Below are 25,575 nucleotides of genomic sequence, written 5' to 3'. Positions count from 1 at the left end.
TACTCTTTTAAATTTCTTTGAGGCAAACAATATTACAATTAAGGAGAGCTTCTTCTTTATAAACTCTCCAATAAATCATGAAGAACAAAAGAAAAATTAAACACATTTCACATGCTTCTCTTTCTCCTTCTCTAACTTTTACAATGAGATGAGATGTAAAACATAGATTTTCTAAGGAAACAACAATGTTTCCTATCTACAATTTTTCTTCTGTAAAAGCTGAAGACTCCTTGATAGAGATTGAGGATACAGACTACAATAGGCGCTTCCTTCAAGCTTGGGAATTTAATGCGACCTTCTCTCAGCCGAGGAGAGTTTATTGCTCATGGCCAAAACCAGACATTGGCACGTGGGCTCTCAACACTGATGGCTCATACTCAGAATCTCGAGGTGGTCTTGGAGCTATCATTCGAGACCATGAAGGTATGATAATTGCTGCTATTGCTCGCCGAGTGAACCCAGTCTCAATCATTTATCACGAAATACAAGCTATTCTTGAAGGGCTCAAGCTGTGTATCGCAAAAGGTTGCCTCAGCATTCAGGTTCAAGCAGACTCATTATTGGCTGTCAATATCCTTAACAACCGATGGAGTATTCCATGGAGTGTTATACACTTAGTCATTGCCATTAGAAGGCTCCTTCCTAGTTTCCACAGGTACTCCTTCTTCCATGTTTTCAGGGAAGCTAACCAAGCAGCGGATTATCTTGCTTCCTCCAAGACTCTATGGATTGTTCTGAAATAGATAGTGGAGTTCTCCCTTGTAATCTCGGTTCTATCATTGATAAGGATCGTAGGGGATTTCCGTTCTTAAGGTTGTAGCTGGTTTGGGTCTGCCTTAACCCTGTTGACCTTCAACAAAAAAAAAAAAAAAAAAAAAAAAAAAAAAATCCTTCACCTTTTAAACCACTTCATGATCATTTTTCTTCTCATTTCAGCTTTCCCAAACAGCCCACTTTAGTGCCAAATATTTACACTTGTGCACAACGGACCACTGTAACAAAAAACAAAAAAAATGTTTTTTATTTTTATTTTTTAACTTTCTTCACCACAGTAGTGGACAAAGCTTGATAGTCCCCATATTCCATCATCGACCATCTCCAACGCCAAAAAAATTAACCGTAGAGACCCAATAAACAAGATCTCTGTAAACTATGTTCTGTCTGTGGTTCTTATATCTATTGGAGGTATGAATCTGGAAGCAGTGACAATGCAGCTTTGTGCCCTCGATAGAAGCAATGGTTCTTCTGCCTGGACCTTGGCCAAGCATGTAGACAACATTGTCTTTGTGGCTGATGAAGAGGTGTTGGACCTCCTCAGCTTGTTTTTGTTTATCACCTCGACTTGTACAGAGAATAGGGAGAAGACTGGCCTGTGGTCTGAGAACTTCGATTCACCTCTCACGTAGTTCATCTGCTTCAGTCCCTCTCCTCTCCATAGTATCCTATCACACCTGCCCCCATTGAAAATTATATTTTAAATTTTGGTAATTCAACTCCAATGGATTTTTAGTTGACTCAGCTGCCTTAAAACTCTTTTAAACCAACTCACTCTTTTGGTTTGAAAGAATAATTGTGAAATGATATGGAACTCGGTCAAGGGTTTTTTGCTTAGCTTTTAAATTAACCTCATAAAAAAAAAAAAAAAAAGGATTTCTGAGGTAGAAGATGATAGATTTTTCGATGTAAAAATCAAGAATTTAGTACAAGACGATGAGGATGAATTTGAAAACCAATGTATCAAAAGTAATGTATCTTAGAGGTTGAAGAGCTTAAAGATGACTGCTTTTATGGAGAAATTAACGTTTTTTACTAGAGGTTGAAGATGAGGGCATTTAAGTGATTTCAATTAATCCTCCATGAAAGTCCAAGAAAGCATGTCATGTCACGGTTTAAAAAACACGGAGAACATCAAACATCCACGAAAAACGTGGAGGGCTGGCTATGTCTGTATCACCATATAAAATAAGCTTAACTTAATAATATTGCAAATATTAGAAATTTTTGTGCAGGACTTAGCTTAACCTAGCCTACGAAACCAACATTTTAGGATGATAAGAAGGTACCCTAGGAAATATAGTAACATTTGGTTGGGTCGTAATGTAGCAATTATATAAGAGAAGAAAATTTATTCAAGGCAACCGACAATTGTTATCTATAATTGTCTTCTAATTTGTCGGTTGGGGGTCCGCTTAAACCCTCGATTACCTTACAAAAAAAAAAAAGGTAATCTATAATTGTTAATACTTACTAGACAAACCCATTATTTTAACTTGAGAGAGCTTGGGGCGCGTCTCTCTATTGTTCCACCATTTTTATAATAATAATAATCACATGTATGGTTATTTTAATGTCTTTGTATCAAATAGAATACGGAAGGCGATTGGAAAATTTTGAGTTTTCTAACATTCAAACTGGGAGTTTTCTCTCCTTCATTTTAGTTTTCAAAAGAGTCCCCATCCTGTGCTATAGGGGAATTATTCAACTCCATGACTCCATATTATCTTACGTGAAAAACTCATTCTCTCTACGGACCCATGAATTTTCAATCCATCCTTTGTTGGACCCCCACTGGAGGATGGATTGAACAACAAAGGATTGATCAGCAATCATGGGTTAGTGGATCCGAAAAATGCACCATCTGGTATTATTAAGGTTCATGGGCCTAACTCAACCTCAAAACCATGGTTATAAGGTGAGGGTTGCCTTCTCCTTATATACCGCACGGATTGGGCTCCCAACAAGCAATGTCGGACAATCGTTCTAACACCCTCCCTCACATGACACCACGTGCTGAGCCAAGGAAATGCTTCCACACATTCAGAAACAAATGGGCCAAGCTCTGATACCATATTAAGGTTCATGAGCTTAACTCAACCTCAAAAACCATGGTTATAAGGTTCATGAGCCTAACTCAACCTCAACAGGCAATGTGGGACATTCGTTCTAACACCCACCCTCACGTGACACCACGTGCTGAGCCAAGGAAATGCTTCCACACATCCAGAAACAGATAGGCCAAGCTCTAATACCATACTAAGGTTCATGAGCCTAACTCAACCTCAAAAACCATGGCTATAAGGTGAGGGTTGCCTTCTCCTTATATACCGCACGGATTGGGCTTCCACATGCAATGTGGGACTATTGTTCTAACATGTACAATGCATAAGGAGGATATTATACTACATGGTAAGCAAATTATAATTACATTAGGCATTATATGAGGTAATTAATAAATTGGAAATTATTGGAAAAGAGAAGGAACTTTACCAAGCAGGAGTGCGTTGCTTTTCTTTAGATTTGGAGTTTTGAACGACATAATGGTCGGAGTTAGCAAGGTATTTGTAGGTAGGAGCGAAATATATCCTCCCTTCTTCCCAACCTTCAAATATGCGACCTGCTCTCCGCTCTATTCGTAGCTGCCAATTAATTTAATATTGTAGTTAAAACCTTCAACAAACTCATAAAAAACATATAAAACTTACAAAAAAGCAAAAGAAAAAAAGAATAATAATGGGTACCATGATATTTCGCTAACCTCAAATGAGGTTTGAGGCTCTCCATCAAACACAAGATTGAGATGATAGGAAAAACAAAGATATCCTAAAGACAAGTACTAGTTCCCTAAAAATACTCAAGACTTTCATTAATTTATTTGTAGTCCTTAATTTAATTATATATTTTTGGGAAACTCATATCTAATGTCTATATATCATTAATTAAGCAACATAAATTCGTATATAATTACTTACAACAAAGGAATAGTTTAGAAGTGTTCTACTTACTAATGGGTCAAAAGAATGTCATAGGGCATTTCAAGGAATATCACATTAAAATTTTCCTAGTAATGAAAACAGCAAATTTGGGCCTTCAAATTCATTGTGTGAAATATTATACTTTTGTTGTCTATTGTATCAAATGGTGGTTGTTTAAGAGAGATCTCTTACCTGGTCTTTCTCTAGAAGCGCTTGCCAATCGTGCCTCTTCAGAAGCTCGTTTGTGTCTCCACAACGGGATGAAAGCCGATAATTTAAATCTCCAAGCCAAATAATGTTACTGAAAATAAAATTATTAAATAGCTCAGATTTACTAATAGGGCACAATTGAGTAGTTTGCTCCATTAATTGCTACTATAGATAAATTGAAGGGAAAAGGCTTACTCATGTTCTAAGATGTTATCAGGCGAGAATGGTTGTCCAGATATTCTCTGGGTTTGAGGAAATCTTGTCTTCTTCAGTATCTCCATGACATCTGAATTTCTCCGGATTTCGTCGCCTTGTTTCTCACCTGAGGTCAAGTGGGTGCACACGAAGCAAAAGGTTGTCTGGTGCAGCGTCATACTGATCGAAATCGATCCCTGAAGATGAGCAAAATAGTGTGCGGTTTTAGAGGCAGTCTTATCACTGGGACATTACTTGTTATTTGAGTGATTTAGACTAGGGGTGGTAATGGATCATGTCGTGTTGAGGTAAGGGTATTCTAAAATTTACCCAACCGTTTTAATAATTGTGTCAACCCGAATTTGACACATTTGTTAAATAGGTACCCTAACCTGACTTGTGTAATCCGTTCATAAAAATTTTAATCTTAAGTGAAAAAAATTAGTTCTAGTTCCACCACCAACAAAAAATTCAAACGTTCTTAAAAATTTGTCCTCTACAATCCTATAGGGTTTAAAATGGTATGGATTTTATCCACAATCTGAGTGATCCAAACAAAGGTGGAGCTAGGATTTTGCCCATGTAGGGGCAACCAAGAGTAGAAATTTTTTTGTGGGGACAACTAAGAGTGAAAAACTATAGTTGTGGGGGCAACTAGGAGTGGAAAAAAAATTTGTGGGGGCAATAGTGGCAGATTTTTTATCCGCCGCTAAAATCTGTTGCGATAATTCATTAATTCCTAGGCTTTGAAAATTCTTGTGGTGGCAAGTGCCCCCACAACCCCCACTCTAAATCCGCCCCTGATTCCGAATCCGAATTTAGCGGGTTTGGCTTTATTAAGTATATCCAATTAAAATATGGTTCAGATATGGGTTGATGTCCTTTGACCCAAGTCGGATCCGGATCGGTTCCTTCCCTATATCTACCAAGATCCGAATGATATATTACTTTGCAAGATGTATTCTTATATTTTTTTAAATCATCTTGCATCAACCAACAACGGTTAGGTGTAGTAGTCAAGGTCTCTTTTCAAAATGGAGAGATCTTGATTTCAAGTCACCATTTAATCACAATTTAGTAATTTTATTTAAAATAATCTTAAATAATTTGACATTATCCAACCGACCCGAATCAATAAATTCGGTCGGATTGAATCCAAATATGATTTTAATAAAAGTAAAATGGTTCCGATATAGTCTTAGCATGATCCGAGTCGGATCTGGATCCGGATATGAATTCGGATGTGGATATGGATACACTCATATTCGTATTGTATCCGACCCATTTTAAGCCCTTCAATCCTATGGCATCGGATCATTTTTCGGATGCCACAAGATAATGCAATCAAGAAACTCTTCTTACACAACAAGATGCCACAAGATAATGCGATCAAGAAACTCATCTAGCGTTTTTCTTTCCCAAACTAAAAACTTAACCCTTAATTATTTGAAAAATATTTTAGAACACTTATAATTGATAAAAATTAAAAAAAAAAATGTATTATTAAAAAGTTCTACGAAATTCAGTAAAAATGGGTAATTTTAAAACCCTTAAAATAATTGTTGATATTTGAGATATATTTTATGTTTCATAATATAAATGACACGTTAATGACACAATAATTAAATGTGTCAAAACAGGGTTGAAGTACCTAAACTAAACACAACATGTTTAATAATTGTGTTAACTATTTGTGCTCATTGCACCTCTTAAACACATTTTTGGGTGGAGTATATAGGGGTGAGTGGGCTCATTGAGCATAAGTGGTGGGTGCAAATACATCGATTAGACCCCTCCAAGTTTTGGTAGATACTTGAGATACCCCTCTATTTTCAATTGACATACCCTTCGACTTTGTTCTACTAAGAAAGACTACTAAAAATAATAAAAAAAATGAATGTCCTCATCTTGAACTTCTAGCCAAAAGCCCTTGAATATCTCCCACAAATGGATCATCTGCAAACTCCTTAACCTATAATTTTTTTTTTCTTTTTGGAAAAATACTTTGGTGATTAACTTAGTCACCACAGTCCATGACTACACCTTCATATGACATCCAAAGTCAAATGGATGTAGAGCACAAAATTTGAACTCCAAATACATAAAAACTAATAATAATTATTACCATTAGATTTGAATTTTAAGTTCAATAGCCATCCATTTCCAAAGTTTTTGATATGGAAAATAGTCCTCTTTGCTTTTTTAATTTTCTCATGTCTAATTTTGACCATGATCTCTAGAAGACTGAGGTGTTATTTGGGCCAAAACATGTCACAGTTCATGCAATCCTAAAATGTAATAATAATTCAATTTCTCCAAATTGAATAAAAGGGCATCAAGGCTGTTTTCTTTCTTTTAGTCTTAAAAGAAGACTGAGGTCAAGGGGAATGTGAGCGAATTTGTATAAATTTTTGTGATTGATGACTAACCTTATTTCCAAGATAGCCCATAATGCCTCTCCCAACACATGAGACCTTCAAATTGCTGATGTGCTGGTAAAGATCTGTACGAACCCACACGCACAAGAATATTCCCACCATTTGCTTACTCGCAGCCAAGCAATAGCGACTGCTGTGCCTTGTACGCTTATCATGTGTTCTTGGCGAGCCTTCTTCGCTTGAGCTGGAATTCGAAGTTGAATTTCGTTCTGAATCCTCTTTGTCCAACTCATCCTCCATGCAAAGCAGATCAGAGAAGCTGATTCTGGGTTTCAAGTTCTGCTGTTGTTCAAATTGGGATGGAAACCGTTCCCATTCAGCGCTAGTGGCACCAGTGTAATTTTGACCAACTTCTGTGTCCTTTTTTGTACAACTCAAAGCTTTGCGTATCAGGGAAAGCCACTTGGATGCGGAACTGTTGTCCTCTGCACCCAACACATTCCCTGCGTTTAAAGGGACGATTTCTTGAAACCTGGTTTGCGAGCAGAGAAGGAGAATCAGTAACTATGTAAAATTACAAAATTAATCCACTAGTCCGAGCCCCTCACATGGTAACAAAATTCTCCAGGATCGATTAAATGAGCGAATCAATGAATTAGTCAGTCGTTATGATAATCGTTGAGGATAATAATGGTACAATATCCTAGCCGTACACGTGTCCAAGTCAGTTAAATTGTATTATGTATAAGCCAATATTTACAGTCCTACCCAACAACAGGACAGAACAAGATAGAGGTATCTAACCTACTAGAAAGACAGGGTAGCATTAGTAAAGACTTGACTCGCTTGACAGGGCAGGCTTGGTCTAAATATTTGCATAATCTTAACTTACACGGACTCAATTTTAGATATGCCAATTTTGTTTAAGATTCTTGTAATTAGGGGATTCTTCGTGATCACTTCTCGATGGTAGGGAAAACCTTGATTCGAAGAAGGGATCTATAAATTAAAGAATTAGCAAATAGAAAATGATCTTTTGCCATATTGGGAGAAGGTAGAGTTCTATCGATTATTTTTTTTTTTTGCAACTCTAACGTGAGCGTCGAAAAATTATTGGCAGGTACCACACCTGCATTAATAGGAAAGAGGAAGAAGTAACTTTAGATCAGTAGGGTAGAGTCTATCAAAGCACCACCAAATTTTCATCCTATAATAATATTTTTATTGTTCATACTTCATCCTAAATTTTTTATTTTCTTTAAAATTCAAATAATTTCCAACAGGACTTTCAAAAACTTATACAAATTAACTGAACTAAATGTCTGTCGAACAAGTGCCAAAACCAAAATTGATTACTATGTCTCCACAAGGCACAATCCACAAATATGATATAAACAAAAAAAGTCGAGATAATCTGATTACCCCACGTGGCACACTTAATCAACTCTCCTGACGTGACTAATTTGAGAATCGTAGATCTGAACACCTTGGGATACACAATTCCAATGGGGTACATATTTTTATGGTGAAATGCAATTTTGTATCCTAAGGCGTATGGATCTACGATTCTCGAATTAATCAGTTAGAAGAGTCGATTGATCGATTGAGTGTGTTACGTGGGATAGTCATATTATCACGATTCTAAATTGTTTTGTTAATTTTACTTGCGTACGAGGGTGCAAGAGCCTGGGGGCAAAATAATCATTTAACAGTAGCACTGGTGAGAGGGAGGTCAGTCTCAATCACTGAGCACGACGCAAGATCAATTAAAGAAGAACCACCAGTTTTAGTAAAATACCTACAATACCCTTTATGGAGACTATAGTTTTGTGCAGAAGTTCTAGTTTTTGGCCAATCTCGATTTAATTCTTAATCATTTGAGAACTAGATTTGAATGAGTGGCCAGATTGTAATTATTAGAAAGAAATTATAGTACATATAGAAAGTGATTTGGTAAGGGAAGTTAAGACCAAAGAAGAGGTAGGTAGAGAATTACCCAACAACATAAATGTCAGCAGAGATCGGTGTCCGTAACCAATGCCTTAAATTCAAACCCTCGTGTGGTGATTTTCCACCTACATTCCAAGTCCCCACGAACAACCTAAGCTCCACCAAGTTGAAAAAAACAAAAAAAAAAAAGAAAATCGAAAATAAAAAATAGAAGTTACAAACTATCATAATTAAATTTACCAGAAAAAAAATAATAATAAATACACTCCTTGTAAGGAAAATCATTTCAGACCCAATTCCTATTTGTGAGTATGAGATCCGTGGAATCATAATCTACCCTAAAATACCTAATACACATAGGATACCTATTAATATAGATATTTTTTTTAAAGAAAAAAAATTATATCTGATAAATTAAATATTTATTTATATATAAAATAATTATATATAAATGGAATCCTCTTAGGGCTTTGATAAAACAAATGATATTTTTGAATTTTACTTCCAAAGATCATCATTTTCAACCTCCTTAAAATTCCTATCTTAATCTAAAGATTTTGAAGGTAAAATAAGATAAAAGAGTGAGACTAACCTTATTAAGTAAGGATTTCACCCTTACTAAGTGACCTTGGGCTCACTTTGTGGCATCCAAAAACATGATTCAATGCTTAGGGTTTAGAGGATAAAATTTTATGCACTTCGAATTTTATGCATCCATTTTCAAAATCCCCACCACCAAAAATAAAAAAAGTGATTGAATTTTTTTTTTTTTTGTGATATACCATGAAATCTAGTTGTACATGGTGTTGGACTACTAATGTGATAATCCATTTGAGGAAAACAAACCTTGCTAAGGCTTAAAATCTTTACTATGTTAATAAGAAAAATGTTTCTTCAAGATAAAATATGAGAGATTATATTGCCTCACCAACTTTTACTAATGCCACCTCCAACTCATGTAAATCAACAACAACAAAAAATTAGCACACAGCTTGGGGTGGCATTAGCAAAAGTTGGTGTGGCAATAGAAGCTCTCTAAAATATAGGAAAACAGTAAAATTAAGAGTGTTATTGACACCCCAACTCTTAATTATTACACCTCAATTTCTTAAATTATTTATCACATCCCACTTACAAATTAAAACGCACTCTTCAAATCTAAAAAAGGTTAGGTACTTATAATCTCAATAGTTCGAAACATTACAACACTCATACAAACAATTTAAATAGTTGTTTATAATTATGATTAGGCTCATATGAAATCTTAATCCCAATAAATAGAAATCGAATGAGAGAGAGAGATTCTATTGGCACCCTAACTTTTACTTACTCTCATCCATTCCCTTAGTTTCTTTATTTTTAATTGGGATGTAATAAGTAAAATTTGGAGTGCCAATAGCAGATCTTGAAAATTTAACCACATGAACAGTAAATCACTAATTAAGTCATTGACCTACCGATTAAATCCGTGCTAATCACCTGCAGTGGTAGTTTCCAATGTATTGTGGGCGATCAAGGGAATCTAACCTAATTTCATTATGAAATAAATTAGAAAAATAAAAGGAGGAATTTTCCAACTTGTCGGCACGTAAGATTCGTCCTAAATAGCAAACAATTCTACTAGATGGGATGTGTTTTTTTTTTTTTTGTCAAAAGGATTCCCTAGAGGCCTAGCCATTCATCAGCTAAGCTGATATGAAAAATACAAATTTCCCAGCGATCAGTACTGGATTCTTAGAAGTCCTTTAGTAGGCCATCCCTATAATTTACTTTTATCAAGTTGTCAAATCAAGCGTCACATATAGATAACCGATGTACCTTAGGTTTAGAGTTTCTGTAGAAGCTGGCGTTTCCGGTTCGAATCTGGGCCGTTTCAGACTCTCAGGAACCTCCACCAACCATTCTTCTATTAAACGGTTCAAGATAATTAATTAGAAACAATTATACAGATTAAAAAAATGAGAACTCCTATTACCACACCAACTTTTGCTAATGCCACACCAATTCGAAGAATTGCATAGCGTTGGTGTGGCAATAGTATCTCTCAAAAATATCTAGACAGATAACTTCTCTCCACGTGGCACACATGCTGGCATCCTAATATCTTGATTGAATGATCAAGCTCAAGCTAGATCTACAACACATGCACCAAAATGACGAGAAAGATGAGACGATGTACCAAATTCCATCCTCTGCCGTCTCACAGAAACATACCTGGCAAGTTTTCGGGTAGGAAAACATATCGGCCTCTGTATGAGCAACTCTTCGTTCTCTCGCTTAAGCCATCAACTGCTACAAATTCGAGAAATATTTTCAAATTCGGCAAAAAAAATCACCATAAAAGAATTTTTTTATTTAAAAGAAAGATTAAATCTGACCTCTGATCGCATAATCAGAATGAAATTCCTCTGTTCTGCTCTTTAAATTCAACCATTTTCTCACAACTGTTTTCGGCCATGAAGACTGGAAGAGATCTCTGGATTTCAGTCTTAGATTTGATACAAATCAAAATAGGAAAAACAAAATTAATTAAATGAAAAATTACCAAACCTTGTAATTCTTATCTGGTTCTTTTCTCATTGCTCCACTCTCAGATCACTCTAAAAAAATCAATCAAAGATCCGTTGAAGAACTGAACATCAAGTATTTCTCATATGTTGATGCTCTGTAAAGATTCAGCTTCTTTGTGACAATTTTTTTTTTTTTTAATGAAATATATCAGAAACGAAACGCTAGAACAAGCAAAACCTATTTCTTGTCGCTGTTTCGAACAGTAACTAGTACGACACTCTTAAATGAGCGTCAAATCAAGTTTAATTAGGTCTAACAACCCGATTGAAAATAGGTACTGTTGAAGGAGAATTAGAGTTCTCGTAAAGAAGAAAGGAAGAAAATGTGAATCGTAATCGGTCAGGTTCTTCCTTTTTCTTCACGAATATTTCCTCACAAGATTGGACCTTTTCTTTACAGATAGATAAAGAGAAGAAAAACCTTCAGATCTTTTGGAGATTGATCATGAGATGAGATGGACGAGATCCGAAGTAGTTAGTTGGAAAAAGTTGCTTTTTAGAGAAAAAAAAAAATTCACATATATTGTGAAAGACTGAAAGATGTTACAAAAAAAAAAAAAAGGGTCGAAAAGAAACCGGTTCGTGTCTTTTCGAAGTATCTAAATTTGGAAAATGAAGAGAAATCGAGATCAAGAAACCTCAATCAGAAATCCAAATCACATCAAAACTACTCAGAATTGAGTTTTCTTCAGAAGATTTGTCTTACAGATCTCGAGATCTTGAAAATTGTTAATAAAGACGAATCGAAGAAATTGGACCTCAAATCCCCCTTTTTTTTACAAGGCTATGTGTCTTTATGAAGAGCATTGCGTGGAGAAGCTAAAAAACAAAGAACAAAGTAACAAAAACCAACATAAATCTACAAAAAAAGATCGCACGACATTGAAATATGATTGAATCCGGTCAAAAAAGAGAATTCTTTTCCTACAAAAATCTCTGAAGAAAACATCTAAACAGAACTTACAGGAATCGAAGAACACAAGAACAAGTATATGAGACAAAAACTCCGCAGGAGAGTAGAAAGAAGAATTAATGCTTTTCGTTCTCCTGCTTTTACCGTCCTTTCGTTTTCTCAGTTTCTGTTACAGTAGGAAAGCTAACTCTCTCTCTCTGTTAATGGCGGAGAAGCGAATCAAAGGTTTTTCTCGGGAAAGCAAAACTAGGAACAGTTTTTTGTCAATTTATGTGGGAAAATATCAAGGAGATGAGTAGGATGTTTCCAAGCGCTGATGTTTTGAGAGCTTTTCAGTGCTTTTGCAGAAAGGAGAGAGAGAGAGAGGATTAGCTTGAAACGGTTTTAATTGCTAGTCAAATCGTTCGTAATTGGACCCCAGTAGACTGCTTTTCCTTATCTAGGTCCCCGCAGCCCTCCTTGTTTCTTAATGATGCAATTAGCCCCTTACTTACTCCAACAACAAATTACCATTCCTCTTGTGGTACGATTTCGGGATTTTATTATCAAATTTTTTTCGTTAGACATGGTTTGCCCTAAAACTCAGGAAAATGTATTTATGTTACTTCAGGTTTATTTTTTTTGCATTTTTTCTTTTACTATCATTTATAATTTTAGTGTTTGATAAATTTTTTAGAAAATCAAAGTAAAACTTTCTTATTGTTTGTTTAATTATTGAAAATGTAAAAACAAAGACAAAAAACTTTTTTACCACACACACACAAACAAATAAAATTCCACAGATGAAATTTTCTTTTTAAATAAAATCTTTAAAAAGAATTTATTTTTTCAAAATTTTCAATTTATTCATGATTAATAAAATATTAATTAATTGGCCAATTTAATAGTTTAGAATCTTATCCGGAGAATTTTACAATTTTTAAAAAAATTTAAAGAATTTTGTGACAATAGTTAAAGTGCCCTACACCCCAGGGCCATGCTAAACTGGTTGTGTAGCAAATGATTGAAGTTCATATTAAATTGCGTACACTGACGGAACTAGTAAGGAGCTGGTGGGGGCAATCGCCCACAAAACTTTGAGACACCCCTATATTGTCAACTAATTACATGTTTCATTTGTCCCCACTCCCTCACATCTCTCCCCATTTGCCCCCACACCCTCACCTCCCTCCAATTCCCCCCCCCCCCCCTCCTCCTCTCCGCTCTTCAATTTTTTTGTTTATGACATTGCTTCTTGACCGAGCCTTCTCATATATTAATTGAAAATGACCTAAATATCATTTTCTTCAACTTCTAATAAAAAACCTCTGAATTTCTCCTTAACACTATTCATCTTCAAATTCTTCAACTATACAACTAACCATAGTTTGCCTCACTACAAGAAAATCCTGACTCCACCCCTGACTACATATGTGATTTATTAGTTTAGATTCATACAGAATACCATGTACATCTAACTCTTCATTCTATATTTTTCAAGCGTTTTTTAATCAAAATATATATATGTTCTTTATCAAATTAAGGTGCATCGACTTTAATGCATTGTACAATATACAATACATAACAAGAAACAAGAGTACTGATAATTTGACGTACTTTTGGCACGCGCACCTAACGCATGTTGACGTGGAAGCACATAACTTATTTAAAAAAAGAAGAGAGAGAGCAAAAGAGAGTTTCTCTCTCCTGCCCATAGTGACAAAAAGAAACTTTCAGATCTGATCACCTTGTAACATTCAAAATCATGATCCGATGAAATGGGGTTGTAGAGGATAAAATTATATGAACTTTAAAAAAAAAAAAAAAAAAAAACAATTACTTTTCACCATTGAATTTCATTTTTAAATTTTGGTGCTCGGTAGCCACCCGTTTTAATCACTGTGGATCAAGCTCGAAAATAATTGTTTTTAATCTTATTTTATTTTTGAATATGAATATTTTCAATGAAATCTAGATGGCTTTGTTTTTGGATTGTCAATGTGATAATCAATGTGGGCCCAATGATCTTTTTTAAGATTTGAAATTTAAAAAAAATATGGGGGAGAGAACGGGCAAGAGAGAGAAACATTTTTTTTATAAATAAGTTATGTGCTTCCACGCCAGTATGCGTAAGGTGTGTTCGTCAAAAGTTCGTCAAATTATCTCACTCTACATAACAACTATGAACTATCATTTAGTCTTGTTGTTTTAAGAAGAATGATTTTCATAACACCCCCCCCCCCCCCCCCCCTCCTTACATATGCCTTTGACTTGGAATGTACTAGAACCTTTGATTCTTGCTCTCAAGACACACAACTGCACATATTTATGGGGATGTACAATTCTGTATCCCGATGTAACTATGATTCTAATCCATGCCATGTCAGGGAATGTGTGTCTGAGACATCAGAAAATCACGAATCTTGTTTTAATCAATTGAAAAATAAATTTGTTTCAAGAAATATGTATAGGAACACAACTCATTCTTTCAAGTTTTTTTAATCAATAAAATATAATATTTAGTTTCAAAACTTGATGCATAGAACCACAACAAAATTTTATTCCCTTTATCTTCTTTAGCAAAGGTTCAACCCCAGTACGAAAACAAAAAAAGAAAAATTGTATTGTTTTACACACGACCATCCATGGCATGTTGCCCACGACCGGATGATGATCGAATAATTGCAAAACACCACTAAACAATATAGATGGAATCAAAACCAAAAATCTGAATCAATATAGATGGATTCAAAAATAAAAAATCTAAATCAATATAGATGAATTCAAAATAAAATTCTAAATTCAATAATAGATAGATTCAAAATTGAAATTTTGAATACAAAATAGATGGATGCAAGTTTAAAAAATTCTACAAGATTTTAAAAGAGTCAAAACAAAATTATGATAACAATCATGCACGAATAGTCATTAATCTAAGATGTATAGATTCAAGAAATCGATGGCTTTGATACCACATATTAGATTTTAGTCATACAAAATCTTTAGCATAACTATTATTCTATAATTCCTAAGAATAAAAAATCATGCATATTTGTCAAGAACCAATTCATGTTGCTAGAATCAAATTTAGTCAAACCTTCGGTTTTATCTGATTTTCAAAACATAACCCTCAATATGTCTATCCCCATGACATCCAAGGTTTTTTGGGGGTAAAAATCAAGGTTTTTTGGTAAAGATCTTTGAAGCATATTTTTTTGGTAGAAACGAGTTGAAAAATACTTTCCTTATTAAAGATAGTTTCATGATCACATTACCTTGTGATATCCAAATTTTTTTTTTCATATTCCACAAGGACGTACAAGATAGAATTCAAAGAACTTCAACAACAACAAAATAAATAAATAAAATTTCATAGTTAAATTTTAATTTTAAATTTGAGAGTTTGATAGCCATCCATCTTAAAATCTTAGATCAAGCTCAAAAAATATTTTTCTAATTTTTCAATGAAATCTAGAAGGCTTTGGTGTTGGATTGGCAAAGTGGTAATTCATGTTGGCCTAACGTTTCTTAGTTAGATTTGAATTTTACTAAGGGGACGTTTAGTTCGGATTTTTGAATCTGATGTATCGTTTGATTTAGATTATCGACTTGATTTTTTCATAATCAGAAACCAAAATCATTGAGAATTAGAAACAACTCTCAAGCTATTTTTCTTAATTCTCACAAACTATCCACTTTGACGATCTTACAATAATAATAATTGGAGAGGTAAAATCTCAGATGTTGTTGATTCCTCGAGATTTACCTCTAACAACCGATCTACATGGTTCTTAATACAGAAGAATAATAAAAAATCATATAGAAAAATTGTAAAAGAAAATAGAAAAAAAAAAAGGAGAAAAGATAAGAAGTAAGATTTGTTCACAGAATTTGTCCAAAAATCGGATTATGTCCCCAGACTTTAAAGAGTCATTCCATTATTCTTGAAGTCAATACAAGATTTATGAAACCTAACCTCCTCTACTTTTTCTTCCTCCCGAGGGCCCTGTCTCTTCTACCTAATATATCTCTTTATATAAATAGAACGTCAAACCCTAAAAAGGAAAATAAAACAATTCAGGATTCTCTACAGAATCTATCATTATCTAGAAATAGATACTCTTTAGTTAATTAAGAGATTTTCTATTTCGGGATAAGATTAGAATATTAAAAAAAAAAAATTCGAATTCTAGATACACCAATCAATGCTTCGAGATACACATTAAATGTGTCATGTGACCAATCTCCCTTATTTATGCCATGTGTCTAATACTGATTTTACCTTCTATAATAATAGTAACAAATATTATCAAAATAATAATGATTATAATAAAATTATTATTATTTTAAAAATAATGATATTAATAATATAATAAATAAATAATAACAAGAATATAAATATAATTAATAATAATTATTAACAATAATAGTAGTAATAATAACCAAAGTAAGAATCATAATAATAACAAATATTAATATATAATTATATAAATAATTATAGTCATTAATAACACCAACAATAATAATAATAATAATAATAATAATAATTTTTAAAATGAAAATACAAAATCATCATAATTTTTTGGATGATCATAATCTTAACATGTTCTTTAACATACAATTCACTTGAAAATTAATAAAAATTAATCTAAATATCATCATTTTCAACTCTTTCAAAAATATTTGATTTTTTCTCTTGAAAATCTATTATCTTCAATCTCTTGAATATATATTTTTCCTCACATTTTCAATCTTAAGAAGTATAATTGGATAATATTTTTTTCACAAGATCAATTTTTAAAAACGGTGTTAGTCAAATGGGATTTTGGATTCTGAAAATTAATTTTTATAATTTGATTTTGACAATCTATCATCAGAATTAAGAATCAGGATCTACAATCCGAATCAAACACCCCCTAAATTAGTCAGGTTAGTCTCACTCATAAGAGTTTTGGTACTATGGAGGCGTTGATGGTCATTTCACGTTAGTTTTTAATTAAAACTTGGGCACGTCATCACTTTTAACCCTAAGTGATATCTCTAATTTTGAACAAAAAGTGGGAGTTATATTAAATTATCCTTCTTTTGTGAAAGCTCAATGGGGACTATAGCCCCACTCGCCCCCATGTAGCTCTGCCCGTAGGCCACATCCCGTACTCCCACGTGGCCTATTAGATATGGAAAATATCTGTTTATACTCTCAATTGTTACCTTAGCACAATCATCATCATGCAGAGGTGTGGGATGTTTCCTTACTCCATATCGCAATTTCGACACGTGTTTGATTGGTCTTGATCCATACAAGATTTTACCTTGTATAAGTTTTATGATGAAAAAGTTAAAATTATTAATTTTATATTTTTAAATGATTTAACTTTACAACTGAAATGTTATAGGTAAAAAGGTTATCTTATTTGTCATTCAAGAAATAAAAATGGTAAAATTTCCATTAATCCAACAAAATTGAAGGTATCCCTAAAAGGTATAGTCTTTCTCTTTCAATCCCATATTTTTGGTTGGATCCTAAAATATCCAAGAAAAAAGCGATAAGTAAAGGATGGTAAGCCATAAATTGTCTTTGGTGTCTCAATATAAGGATAAGTGCTTCATCTCCTATCCAATAGAGACCATGGTTTTAAAACATAATTTCGTGTCTAGTCTCTTCCTTGTCACATACCAAGTCATCTCGAACGAGTTTTTCGATATGTTTAAGACGTTTTGTTCAAAATTGAGAAAAATGAACGTGGGGTTTTAAATCTCATCTGAAAAATTAAGTTGTCCATCCATCTTGTCCATGTCTGATAGGCTGATACGGAGACCATGATAGAGACTCCTTTGTTCGTTTCAAAATAGACTATTGACATAGAAAAAGCAACTTGATTGATTATTTAAAACCGTTGAATTAAAATGATCAAGTCAAATCAATAACGATGTGTGTAGTCACACTTATTGCAACGAAATTATGCAACTAGTTATTAGATTGGTAGCTAATCTAGAAGAAATTCTATTGGCAAACCAAGTTTTACTTATAACACACCAATGCTTTTGAAAAGATGCGTCCCAGATTATCATCTATAAATTGGTGTGTTATAAGTAAAAGTTCGTGGGTTAGTAGAAGTTCTCCAAATTTAATTATTATCTATTCGGCTCTAACGTTCATAGAGATTTGTACAAGTAGGTGGTCTAGATCTATCCTATAAAGCAATGAATTCCCTGGGGCCACCCTCCAAGGTCTGATTGACCCTTGACTCAATCATTTTCATGTAAGACTTTCTGAAGGGGTAATATGTGTGACTGTGGATACACACGACAATGGATAATAAATAATAAAATGAAGAAGAGGAAGATGTGCCTGACTTCACTTTTGGAAGCATAAGAGTATAGAAATCATTTGTTATTGCTCAATGACATCAAAAAGGCTGTTACTATTGTTGGAAGAGAAATTTACTCGGCAGACCTAATTGTTGCATTTCTATTAAAAAAAAAACTCTCTTGGAGTTCTGACAATTCTAAGGAAACCTTACTTTATAAAGTTTGTTACCCACCAAACCTTACTTTGTCAAGTTTGTTACCCAGCAAGCCTTGGGAGTGGGATCCATCTCATAAAATTCAAATTGATAACATATCTAAGTGGATCGTAACCGTATTAATTTGTTGCATTCAAAAGCATGATATGAAGCTACAATGCTATAAAAGATTTTTTTTTTTAAGAACTTTAAAAAAACAATTTTAAAAAAGATTTAATTTTCACCATTGTATTTTAATTTTAAATTTGAGAGTTTAGTGACCATCCATTTTAAAGATATTTTTAGCAAGTTCAAAAGAATTTTTTTTCTTTGAATCTAAGTTTTTTCATGGAATCTAGAAGATTGTTATGTTCAATTGCCAATTTGATAATCTCTGTGGCCCCAATGACTCATTGTAAGATTTTAAATCTTATTGAGTTTGTCATGCTAGTCTGATTCATAAATTAAGGATGGTTCGGTAACAAACTTGATAAAATATGGGAGTTTTTGTAATTTGTCCAGTAAATCCCTCTAGTCGGAATTATGCGACATAACTTCATGTATAAGCGCGGCTTTGTTAACTTGTGAGCAGCCATGTTTAAGAAATTATTAAAACGATGTCAAGTGGAAGGGGGCCCACCTTGAGATGTTGTCCCCAAATCAACGGCTGCAGATCAATATTGACTCCTCGAGGAAAGTCTGAATTATTTATCGCATCAGAGGTTCTTTAGCCGCCCTATCTTGACGGCACACCTGTCGTATTGTACGTTGTAATATTGCATCTCGACAATATAAGGATCTTTGCCTTTCTCTCTCTCTCTCTCAGGAAAGAAAACAATAAAGGGGTATCGAGTTTGTCATGAGTTGCTAGCAAAAGTTCCATTTTAAGGTTCAATGTTTGGATGACGTAGGTAAATAATTACATTTGGTAATGTTGATCAATAAAAGATCTCCACGTGTCTATTAAATCAAAAGAAACCTGAGTTTAGGGAAAAAACGTGTGGTAATTTAAAATAAAAAAATCACTAATGCTGAGGTGACGCAGGGTATTTACTGCGATTCTCACAATTCTAGCGGTGATGTACACATAATTATAGATGTGTTTTCTCACGATATGAGTAAAAATTATCTACGGTTATGTATACATTTCGACATTAGAATTATGAGAATCATAGTAAATCCTGTATCACCTCAATAGGACTCTAAAAAAATTTACTTAATAGAGGAGTGATTCAAGTGAGACATCCACATGTCAACTCAGTATAATTTAAAAAAAAATTCAACATGATCATAATTTTCAATCTCGTCTGAGATCAAGATGACTCGCTCGTTAAGTAACAATTTGGATTTGCATTGTGTCTCAACATTCACATTATCTCACGATATAAATGAGATATCTCAAACGATATTTTTGAAAATCTTGATCGAGTCAATTTGGATTTTATAGATTTTGACTAAAATATATTTTTATTTTTTAGATTTTAGATATTTATTATATAAATAAATATAGTACTTAATGACTAAACATTTTTTAATCTATGTTATTTTATTATAAGATTATAATTATTTTAATTTAAATATATGTAAATTAATCCATGTTAATCGAGTTTAATGGATTATCTCATCCGAGATGACTTGACTCGACAACACGGTCTCATTCAATGACTATCAAATCGACAACAAGCAACTTATTAATTAATTAATTAAATTAAATTTTTTTTATAATATATATTTTGTTTTTGAAATATTTTGTACAGAGGAATCATAGAAAAAATGTTCAGAAAATTTCATCAAGATTCAAGTTTGGGGGTGAGGTAAATCTTTTTGCCCACATATGATACCATAAAGCCCAACGATAATTCAATTTTTGGGTCATCTAAGGATCTAACCATTTGGCTAATTATAGCTAACAAGATGATAAGATATATTGGATACCATTAAATACTTGATGTACCCCTTATTTTGATGATTATTTGAGATCAATGGATTGGATTGGAGTTGATTTGTGACCAATCAATTAAGAATGGGATCAAGATTTTTGTTGGATCCTAAATAAATTCCATATATTTAAAACAAATATATAACATAAGTTCATTTAATCAAATCAAGGCCTTATCAAATGGAGATATGGTCGATCCAAAACAAATCTGATCAAATCCTTATAAAAATCTGGACTCTCAAATAATTGTCGAAACCTAGAGAGGTATGTTTAAATTAGAGAGGTTCTATTGGCATAATAACTTTTACTTAAAACACACCAATCCTTCTGAAATTACAAGATTGTTTATATGCAAATTGGTGTGTTATAAGTAAAAGTTGGTGTGCTGATAGAAACTCTCTTTAATTACCCTTTCTGCTAACCCCTTCGACCATTCAAAATATAGGCTTAAATCACAAACAAAGACAAAGGTGGACTTGATCTCTATATAAAATACAGGACTATTTAGTAATATGTCGAGTGACATTGGTGATTATATATTTAGCCCATAAAAAAAATGTAAGATTAGGTTTACCTTTTATGTAAGGTCAAAGTTGCTTTTTGTTGATGATTTAACCATGAAATTTGATTTTATTCAAAACACATTTCAAGAATTTAAATTATGAAATAATAATTGTATTGTTAATCCTCAAATTTCCTTACTTTGGCTTGGTCAACTTTCAAATGGGGTATGCTTTTCTTTCAAATGGGGTATGCTTTTCTAGCTAAAGAAAGCTAGCAAATCAAGGAGTTGTCGGTTTGGACCTCCCTAAAGAGGAGAGCTACTCGCTTGCTTATCCAAGTTGAGTTCATCCTAGTTAAATAAAAAACGAAAGATACTTCGACTTTTGATCAAGGGGTAAGCCTAATCTTGCATTTTACAAGGAGTACACTTTGTGGAATTGCTTTCATAGAGTGGATCCATCTCCTTTTTAGGATTGCATTATAAGCCAAGCCATCATCCACCATGATAAATTGAGTCACAGCGATCGCATGTCCTATAGTTACTAGGAGCATGGTCTCAACCACAAGGATTGGTCTAGGCCTTGTTGAACCCAAAGCTTATGCATGGCTTCTGGAAGCTCTAAACTCTCAACCCACCCCATTCGCTCAACAGATGACAGGAATAAGGTATCAATCACACTCCCTACATCCACCAATATCCTCTTTAGCTTTATATTCTCTACAAGCAGACAAATCACCAAGATGTCCACGTGTGATGTGGCCACCCTTCTTAACTCTTCTTGAGTGAACAATGTGGTTTTGTTCCCCTAGACTCACTAGGGAGCTCATTCCACACTTATCCTTGCTGAGATCTAATGGACCTCCTATTCATGTATCATCTTTTTTATCTTGCCTAAGTGAGAATTTCAGACCTTCTTATCCAAGTAATGTTGAATTTTTGTATTAAAAAAAAAAAAAATTAGAAAATCAAAGTTTTTTTATTTTTTATTGGATGAGAGTAACTTAATAAGTTACATTACCAACCATGAGATAATTCCCTAAGAAGTTATAACTTCTTTTAACTCTATCCAACGTTTTCTTTAGAATATCCTTTTCAAACCAATGCCTTTGAAGCATTGGTTCAATTTTACCTATTGGCACTCCAATTTTTAACACCTTTTCATTGTGTCTTTTTGAAATAATGAGAAATCTTCATTGTTTATTTATTGGAGTTAATCCAAGAAGATAAAATTACTTCACTTTTGATTTATTCTCAACTAATATAGTGAGATTCTTGAGTCTAAAAACTTCCAATTGATTACTCTTAAATTGTTCTCATTATTTATTATTTGTGAGATATATTAAAAGAGAGTAACAAATATTTTCGGGTTCGCCATAAACAGAGATTGGAGTGCTACACTCTCTGTTACATATCATTGTATCCTAGAGACATACGTCTACAAACTGCTAGCCTTGAAACAGGAGCGAATCTGTCTTAAGGACATCGCGTTCAACGCAAAGCCTTAATCTTAATTTGTTTCTACATATCGATAAATTCTTTTAATCTAACATTTTTTTTCTCTCCTAATATTTAATTTGGATTCAACTTAACTTCTCATTTAATTATGTGTTTGATTTATTTTCTTAATAAAAATTGATTTTCTCTCTCTCTCTCTCTCAGCCTCTTAGCCATGGCTGATGATCACCAGTACTTACATCTCCTAGGAATCATGGATTGTTTATGGTTCAACCAAATCATTCTCTCTTCACAACCCATTCCCCTCCTCACCCTAAAAACCATTATAACACCCCAACCCATCTCAGAAACTCCTCCAAATACACCATCAAACACCACTCCCACACCACTTCTAGAGGAAGAAATCTCATCAGACTCACCATCTCCAATCACTCCCCAGGTAAGAAAACCATCATCACTAATAACAATAATGTTCACTTTGCTTTCTTTCATTTATCTCATTCTCTTCACCTCTATATTTTCTTCTTAAATAGGAATCCAATTACAAGAGAAAGAGACCCACAAAATCACTTCTTCTACCAAACAAACCTCGAAACATTAGTGATCGTGACACAACCGCGCTAATGAAGACGATGAGTTGCAAGAGTTTATGTGATCTTGAATATGAAGAAATTAAAGGGTTCATGGATCTTGGATTCATATTCAAGAAAGAACTGTTAAGTCCAAGGATGATGAGTGTGATTCCAGGCCTTCAAAGACTAGGGAAGAAGTACTTTAATGAACAAGAATTTGAATTCCAACGAGTAGAAACACCCAAAGAGGAATCAAAAGATGATGAAGTTGAAGAAGAAGAAGAAGAATTCGAAGCTAATAAAGGTGTAATGAGGCCATATTTATCTGAAGCTTGGTTGATAAAGAGACCGGATTCTCCGTTGCTTAATCTTCGGATGCCACGGGGTTCGGCTTCGGTTGATATGAAGAAGCATCTTAAGTATTGGGCTAGAACTGTTGCATCTGTGATTCAACTTGAACAATATTGAATTTTCTTTTTTTTATGTATATATATCAAATAGAAGTATTTGTAGGAGAGAATTATCTATAGTTCAAGTTCAACACATGAGGGAGAGAGAGAGAGATGTTAGCAGCTTCGTTAAAGGGTAGAGATTGTATTGCACCGACAGCTTCAACTGTAAAAAATAAATAATAAATAATAGAAAAAGAGATGTTAAATGTGAAGTTAGTTAGTTATTAGTTATTACTATAGTTTAAAACTCATTGAGTCAACTCAAAAGTTGGATTAGGCAACTCAACTCGACTCGATGGTTTCAAGTGACGACCTCGGAACAAGATGAAACCAACTTGCCAAGTCAAATCAACTCGTCAACTCAACCGAGTCTTCACCCTGTAACATCTACGAGATGACTCCAAAGGTCGTCCGCCTTTGGCATCCAAACCAACCATAGAACCTTGTTCAATAAGTGGTACGTATTACTTTTTCATTCTCAAGTTGGCAATAAAGGTTGGAGATTTAAAGGCAATCACTCATTCTTAAAATCAAATAAACTGGCACAAGTTGTAAATATCCCTGGTCAGGTCAAAAAGTCTATCAAGATATTCGACTTAACCTACTATCTTTTTTTTTTCACGAAAAAAATATATAACTATTACTAACTGATTTTAAAATGTTAAAAACTCTTTGTATGATGAAGAGTCTCAAACTTGTTTTTCATTTGAAAATATTTATAAATTTAATATATTTTGATTTGACTCATCTATGTCAATTCGACTTGACTCGTATCATTGACAAGCGATTAGAGTCAAAATCTAAAAATATGTTGCCAGCCTTACCTCTAAACCAAAGTAAGAAAGTCCCTAAGTCTGTAGTACTCGCGAGTTAGTCAACTTGTAAATATTTGTAGTCGAGTTAGAATCTTAATTGAGTTATTCTATTATTTTGTGAAAAAAAATAATATAAATAATAATTTTAAGATATTAAAACTATTTAATAAATTGTTGATAATCTGACTTAGGCACATGACAACTCAATCGACTTACTTGACGTGACAAGTTCAAAATCGTAGATGTACTCTTCCTCAAGATATTAAATTACAATTTCCCATTAAAAAAAAAAGGTATAGTTCTATATCCTGAAAAGATCAGATTTATGATTTTCGAGCCTATAATGTCATGTAAGTCGATTGAATATGCCACATGCCTAAGTCATATTATCACGACTCTATATAATATATTTATTTGACTCTATCAAGTCAACTCGTGAGTCATCAAATTGACTCAACTCGCTAGATATTCGAGTCAAATGTAACTTTCGTGTATTAAAACTATGCTCCCCATTTCTTTTTGATGTTATATAAAATGTTCTAAGTGTCAAGGTTCCACCACCATAAATAAACAAAGTACAATCCTGTCATGGCCTGGGCCCACAGCCCAATAATGTAACGTCGCCCACTCTCTCACTCTACAGTTTGGTGGACCCACACAAAAGAAATTATTCTGATTGGCATTTCTACGAATGCTACCCTTTGATTTTGAGTGATTTTGAAATCCAATTATTTCTTAACCATAAAATTGGACAATAATGGAAAAAAAACAAATTCAATGGCTACAAACCACCAATCAGGTTGATCTTTGGTGTTTGTCATGGACCCCATGACCCAATAATGCCACTATATATGAATGTTTTACCTACTCTTAGGTGGACCAATTGTTGCAATCAAGTCCGGCCTTGGCTTGGTTCAAGTCCAAGCAATGAGTCTGAAATGAATTAAGAGTCGTGATAATCTGTCTCACTTTTTTTTGTACACTTCCTTTACAGAACCATACAAAATCATAAAGATATGTCTTTGTGTATCATGAAGCAAAAGATCTATGGTTAGATGAAGGGAGCGTAAAAAAAAGTGAGTCAGATTATCACGACTCGTGAATTAATACATTGGTAGGGGAGAACATCCCATGAGTCCCTTGTGGAAAAGGGGTTTCACCTTTGAATTCATTTTGTTTAGGGATTTGATGATTTGAAATTTCACTTGGGATTCGAAGATTTGCTTCAGTTGGAATAAAAGCTAGAGTCGTGCTTGAATTGACATTAAAATTGACATCGTTTTACACATTGCTGACGTGGAGGTTTGTATAGAACCATAGATGTTTTTCACTCCTTTTTTGATAAAGAGTTGTAATATTGTGATGCCTCCTCTAACACACGCCT

The 25,575-nt window shown here is 33.6% G+C and overlaps 3 protein-coding genes across 8 annotated transcripts; 2 read left to right on the top strand and 1 right to left on the bottom strand.

The window, feature by feature from the left end:
* Positions 1-185: 185 nt before the first annotated feature.
* LOC147384616 (uncharacterized) lies at positions 186-743 on the top strand. The gene has a single exon (XM_086424963.1). The coding sequence runs from the start codon at positions 186-188 to the stop codon at positions 741-743; it is 558 nt and encodes a 185-aa protein (XP_086281089.1).
* A 143-nt stretch (positions 744-886) lies between these two features.
* LOC147384615 (type I inositol polyphosphate 5-phosphatase 8-like) lies at positions 887-12,350 on the bottom strand. Of its 6 annotated transcripts, none has more exons than XM_086425933.1 (11): positions 12,020-12,336; positions 11,036-11,150; positions 10,864-10,948; positions 10,700-10,777; positions 10,304-10,391; positions 8,532-8,636; positions 6,587-7,067; positions 4,158-4,354; positions 3,945-4,053; positions 3,268-3,416; positions 887-1,451 (listed from the first exon to the last, which is right to left on the bottom strand). In XM_086425933.1, the coding sequence occupies exons 2-11, from the start codon at positions 11,063-11,065 to the stop codon at positions 1,151-1,153; spliced, it is 1,623 nt and encodes a 540-aa protein (XP_086282059.1). In that variant the 5' UTR covers positions 11,066-11,150; positions 12,020-12,336; the 3' UTR covers positions 887-1,150. The 6 variants fall into 6 exon arrangements, with proteins under 6 accessions (XP_086282059.1, XP_086282060.1, XP_086282065.1 ...); XM_086425934.1 differs by having other exon boundaries at positions 11,036-11,085; XM_086425939.1 differs by having other exon boundaries at positions 887-992; positions 11,036-12,350.
* Positions 12,351-22,542: 10,192 nt separating this feature from the next.
* LOC147384614 (uncharacterized) lies at positions 22,543-23,588 on the top strand. Its single transcript, XM_086424778.1, has 2 exons — positions 22,543-22,791; positions 22,886-23,588. The coding sequence occupies exons 1-2, from the start codon at positions 22,567-22,569 to the stop codon at positions 23,390-23,392; spliced, it is 732 nt and encodes a 243-aa protein (XP_086280904.1). The 5' UTR covers positions 22,543-22,566; the 3' UTR covers positions 23,393-23,588.
* Positions 23,589-25,575: the final 1,987 nt, after the last annotated feature.

This window comes from Akebia trifoliata, chromosome 15, assembly GCF_017979445.1.
Source record: "Akebia trifoliata isolate Shusen 1 chromosome 15, ASM1797944v1, whole genome shotgun sequence".
Lineage (NCBI taxonomy): Eukaryota > Viridiplantae > Streptophyta > Magnoliopsida > Ranunculales > Lardizabalaceae > Akebia > Akebia trifoliata.
The sequence above is the reverse complement of the archived record's forward strand: the minus strand, read 5'-3'. Positions and strand labels throughout refer to the sequence as shown.

What these genes read in the sequence shown, in the direction of transcription:
- LOC147384616 (XM_086424963.1), top strand. Translation starts at nt 186, where the DNA reads ATGTTTCCTATCTACAATTTTTCTTCTGTAAAAGCTGAAGACTCCTTG.
- LOC147384614 (XM_086424778.1), top strand. Translation starts at nt 22,567, where the DNA reads ATGGCTGATGATCACCAGTACTTACATCTCCTAGGAATCATGGATTGT. An exon ending in CATCTCCAATCACTCCCCAG is followed by an intron (nt 22,792 to 22,885) that starts GTAAGAAAACCA and finishes CTTCTTAAATAG; the next exon opens with GAATCCAATTACAAGAGAAA.
- LOC147384615 (XM_086425933.1), bottom strand. Translation starts at nt 11,065, where the DNA reads ATGAGAAAAGAACCAGATAAGAATTACAAG. An exon ending in TTCTGATTATGCGATCAGAG is followed by an intron (nt 10,778 to 10,863) that starts GTCAGATTTAAT and finishes TCGAATTTGTAG; the next exon opens with CAGTTGATGGCTTAAGCGAG. An exon ending in CCTACCCGAAAACTTGCCAG is followed by an intron (nt 10,392 to 10,699) that starts GTATGTTTCTGT and finishes ACCGTTTAATAG; the next exon opens with AAGAATGGTTGGTGGAGGTT.